Here is a 3,514-nt window from a genome sequence, read left to right on the forward strand (position 1 = left end):
ATCCTCTCTCCCTCCATCAGGGTCCTATGGAATCCCTCCTCCGTCCTCCCTCCATCAGGGTCCTATGGAATCACTCCTCCCTTCATCAGGGTCCTATGGAATCACTCCTCCCTTCATCAGGGTCCTATGGAATCCCTCCTCCCTCCTCCAGCAGGATCCTAAGGAATTCCTCTTCTCTCTATCCAGGGTAGTAAGGAATCCCTCCTCCCTCCTCCATCAGGAACCTATGGAATCCCTCCTCTCTCCTCCATAGGGATCTTATGGAATCCCTCCTCACTCCAACCATCTGGGTCCTATGGAACCCCTCCTCCCTCCCTCCAGGGTCCTAAAGAATTCCTCCTCCCTCTATCCAGGGTCTTATGGAATCCCTCCTCGCTCCCTCAGGGTCAAATGGTATTCCTCCTCCCTCCATCCATGGTCCTATTGACTGCTCCTCCCTCCTCCCTACAGGATCCTATTGAATCCCTCCTCCCTCCCTCCAACTGGATGCTATGGAATCCTTTCTCCATCCCTCCATCTGGGTCCTTTATACTCTATCCTACCTCCTCCAACCAGGATCCTATGGAATCCCTCCTCCCTCCATCAGGATCCTATGGAATCCCTCCTCCGTCCTCCCTCCATCCAGGGTGCCGAGCTGCACTAATTGAGGCCTGGGTGGAGACTCCTGGATACCGGTTTTAAAAGTTAAATGTGAGTATTTGCACACAGGAATCAGAGAAAGACCTTTATTTATTTAAGAACCAATGGCTTTATTTGAAGAGACAGCGAACCTTGAACATGAAACTGAGGTGCCCGTTTTGCACCGGCAATGTGGCCATGAGCATCCGGGCACGGGGCAGGGAGGCCCCCACGGCTCTCGGGAAGGCAGTCCCGGTCAGTGCTCCTCTCCGTCGCCCAGGGTGAGCTTGTGGAGCAGGTCCTCCTCCAGGCCGGACTCGGGGGGCTGCATCTGGCGCAGCTGGCTGATGTGGCCGCCCAGCTCCTGGAGGAAGGCGGCCTGTGGGTGCAGGCAGTGGCTCTCCAGGAACTCGCACAGGTGGGCGTCCTCCCGGTGGGTGGCCAGGCGGTGCAGGTGCCACAGGCCCTGGTCCACTCTCTTCGCCATGAGCAGGGCCTGCTCCAGGGCCATCAGGCTGCTGTCCCACTCGTGCTGCGGCCGGGGGACCACCTCCAGCAGGACCCGGCCCCCGCGCTGGCTCTGCAGCCACACCAGCCTCTCCGCCTGCTCCCTCTTCTTGAGGGCCCGCTTCTGGAAGTACTGGGAGCCCTGCTGCCAGGCCCGGCTCTGGAAGTAGCCGGCGATGGAGGTGTACACGGAGGCCGCGTAGAGCTCCAGGCCGATCTGCTGGTTGATGGCGGCCTCGCAGTCTGGATGGTAGCCCTGGCGCTCAGAGGAGGGCGGAGGAGTGGCCATGTCTGCAGGCGCAGGAGCGGTCAGAGGCCGAGTAGGAGTGGAGGAGGCCGGAAGGTCACAGGTGCAGGCGGCTGGAGTCTCAGAAGATCCTGGGTGAGGGCAGGGCACCGGAGACAGGCGGCTGGGGTCTCGGAAGGTCCCGGGTGAGGGCAGGGCACCGGAGATAGGCGGCTGGAGTCTCGGAAGGTCCTGGGTGAGGGCAGGGCACCGGAGACAGGCGGCTAGAGTCTCGGAAGGTCCTGGGTGAGGGCAGGGCACCGGAGACAGGCGGTTGGGGTCTGGGAAGGTCCAGGGTGAGGGCAGGGCACCGGAGACAGGCGGACGCAGCGAAAGGACACGCGGGAGGCTGCGGGCCGCTGGCGGTGGCGGTTGGCTCTGAGGGGACCGGAAGCAGTGACCTTTACTCAGGGCCTGGGGGAGGGGCGGGGGGCCCTCACAGGGGGGCGTCAGGGGGGCCCGAGGAGGCGGGCAGTGCTGATCTTCTCCGGATTCCATGCTCGACTCATGCTGGGCCCTGGCCTTCCTGGCATTTTAAAATGTGACCCATGAGGACAAGTGCGACTGCTGCCAGGACATCAACCGCACTTGGTTTCTCGGAGCAACTTGTGTGACTGTGGTCCTGATGGGGTTGTTTCCTTAACCACCGCCCAGCCCTTTTTGGGAATCATTGTTGCATCAGCATGAATCCCAAAGCTTCATCAGAATGACGTCAGCGTCCGCGCCCACAGTTCCCACAGCCTGACCCGGGTCCTCGGCCTGGTGACGCCAGCGACCTCCACTTCCTCCTGTTCACCATCAAGGCCCCCTCTCTGCCGGCAGAGCCCGGCCTCCACAGCCTCACAGACTCTCCGCCTCCCATCTTCCCTCCTGTGAACTTGCCTTCCCCCCCTTTACTCTGTCTCCTCTCCATCCCTCAGCACAGCCCAGACACCCATTCCTCCAGCCCTGTCTGCCCCAACGGGGACAGTTCCCGTGGTCTCAACGCTGACATCCTAAAGATTCCATCCAAATGCTATTAGATTGGTAAATGAATTTAGTAAAGTTACAGGATAAAAAATTAGTATTCAGAAATCCATAGCATTTTTATGTACCAATCATGAAACATCAGAAAAGAAATTTAGAAAACATCCCATTTACAATTGCATCAAAAATACCTAGCAGTACATTTAACCAAAGAGGTAAAACGTCTGAACTCTGAAAATAATGACACACTGAAGAATGCAACTGAAGGGGAAGCAAATAAATGAAAGCATATACTGTTTCTTATGGATAGGAACAGTTAATGTAAAAAATGTCCATAGTACCAAAAGGATTATATACATTCAACACAATCAATATCAACATACCAATGGCATTTACCATAGAACTGGAACAAATAATCCAAAAATTTATATGGAAAAACAAAGACACCAAATAGCCACAGCAATCTTGAGAAAGGAGAACAAAGTTGGAGGTATCATGCTACCATTGATAAAACTATTCTACAAGCTCACAGTAATCAAAACAACATGGTACTGGCATAAGATGTATAGATCAATGGAACAGAATAATCCAGAAACAAACTCACACCTATACGGGACATTAATCTATGGCTAACGAGGGAAGAAGTTACAATGGGATAAGCACAGTCTAGTCCAGTGATGGCGAACCTTTTGAGCTCGGCTTGTCAGCATTTTGAAAAACCCTTACTTAACTCTGGTGCCCTGTCACATATAGAAATTTTTTGATATTTGTAACCATAGTAAAAAAAAGACTTATATTTTTGATATTTATTTTATATATTTCAATGCCATTTAACACAGAAAAATCAACCAAAAAATGAGTTCGCCTGTCACCTCTGACACCCGTGTCATAGGTTTGCCATCACTCTAGTCAATAAATGGTGTTGGGAAAACTGGAGAAATATATGCAAAAATGATACTAGACCATCTTCTTACACTATATATCAGAATAAACTCAAAACTGATTAAAGACTTAAATATAAGATGCAAAACCATAAAACTCCTAGAAGAAAGATAGGCTTTTTGACATTGTTCTTAATGACATATATACACTAGAGTCCTGGTGCATGTATTCATGCCTGGGTGGGGTCCAGCCCGC

General features: G+C 52.8%; 1 protein-coding gene across 1 annotated transcript; it reads right to left on the minus strand.

The window, feature by feature from the left end:
• Positions 1 to 874: 874 nt before the first annotated feature.
• Positions 875 to 1,414, minus strand: LOC132223664 (ferritin heavy chain-like). The gene has a single exon (XM_059678728.1). The coding sequence runs from the start codon at positions 1,412 to 1,414 to the stop codon at positions 875 to 877; it is 540 nt and encodes a 179-aa protein (XP_059534711.1).
• Positions 1,415 to 3,514: the final 2,100 nt, after the last annotated feature.

This window comes from Myotis daubentonii, chromosome X, assembly GCF_963259705.1.
Source record: "Myotis daubentonii chromosome X, mMyoDau2.1, whole genome shotgun sequence".
NCBI classification, from domain to species: domain Eukaryota; kingdom Metazoa; phylum Chordata; class Mammalia; order Chiroptera; family Vespertilionidae; genus Myotis; species Myotis daubentonii.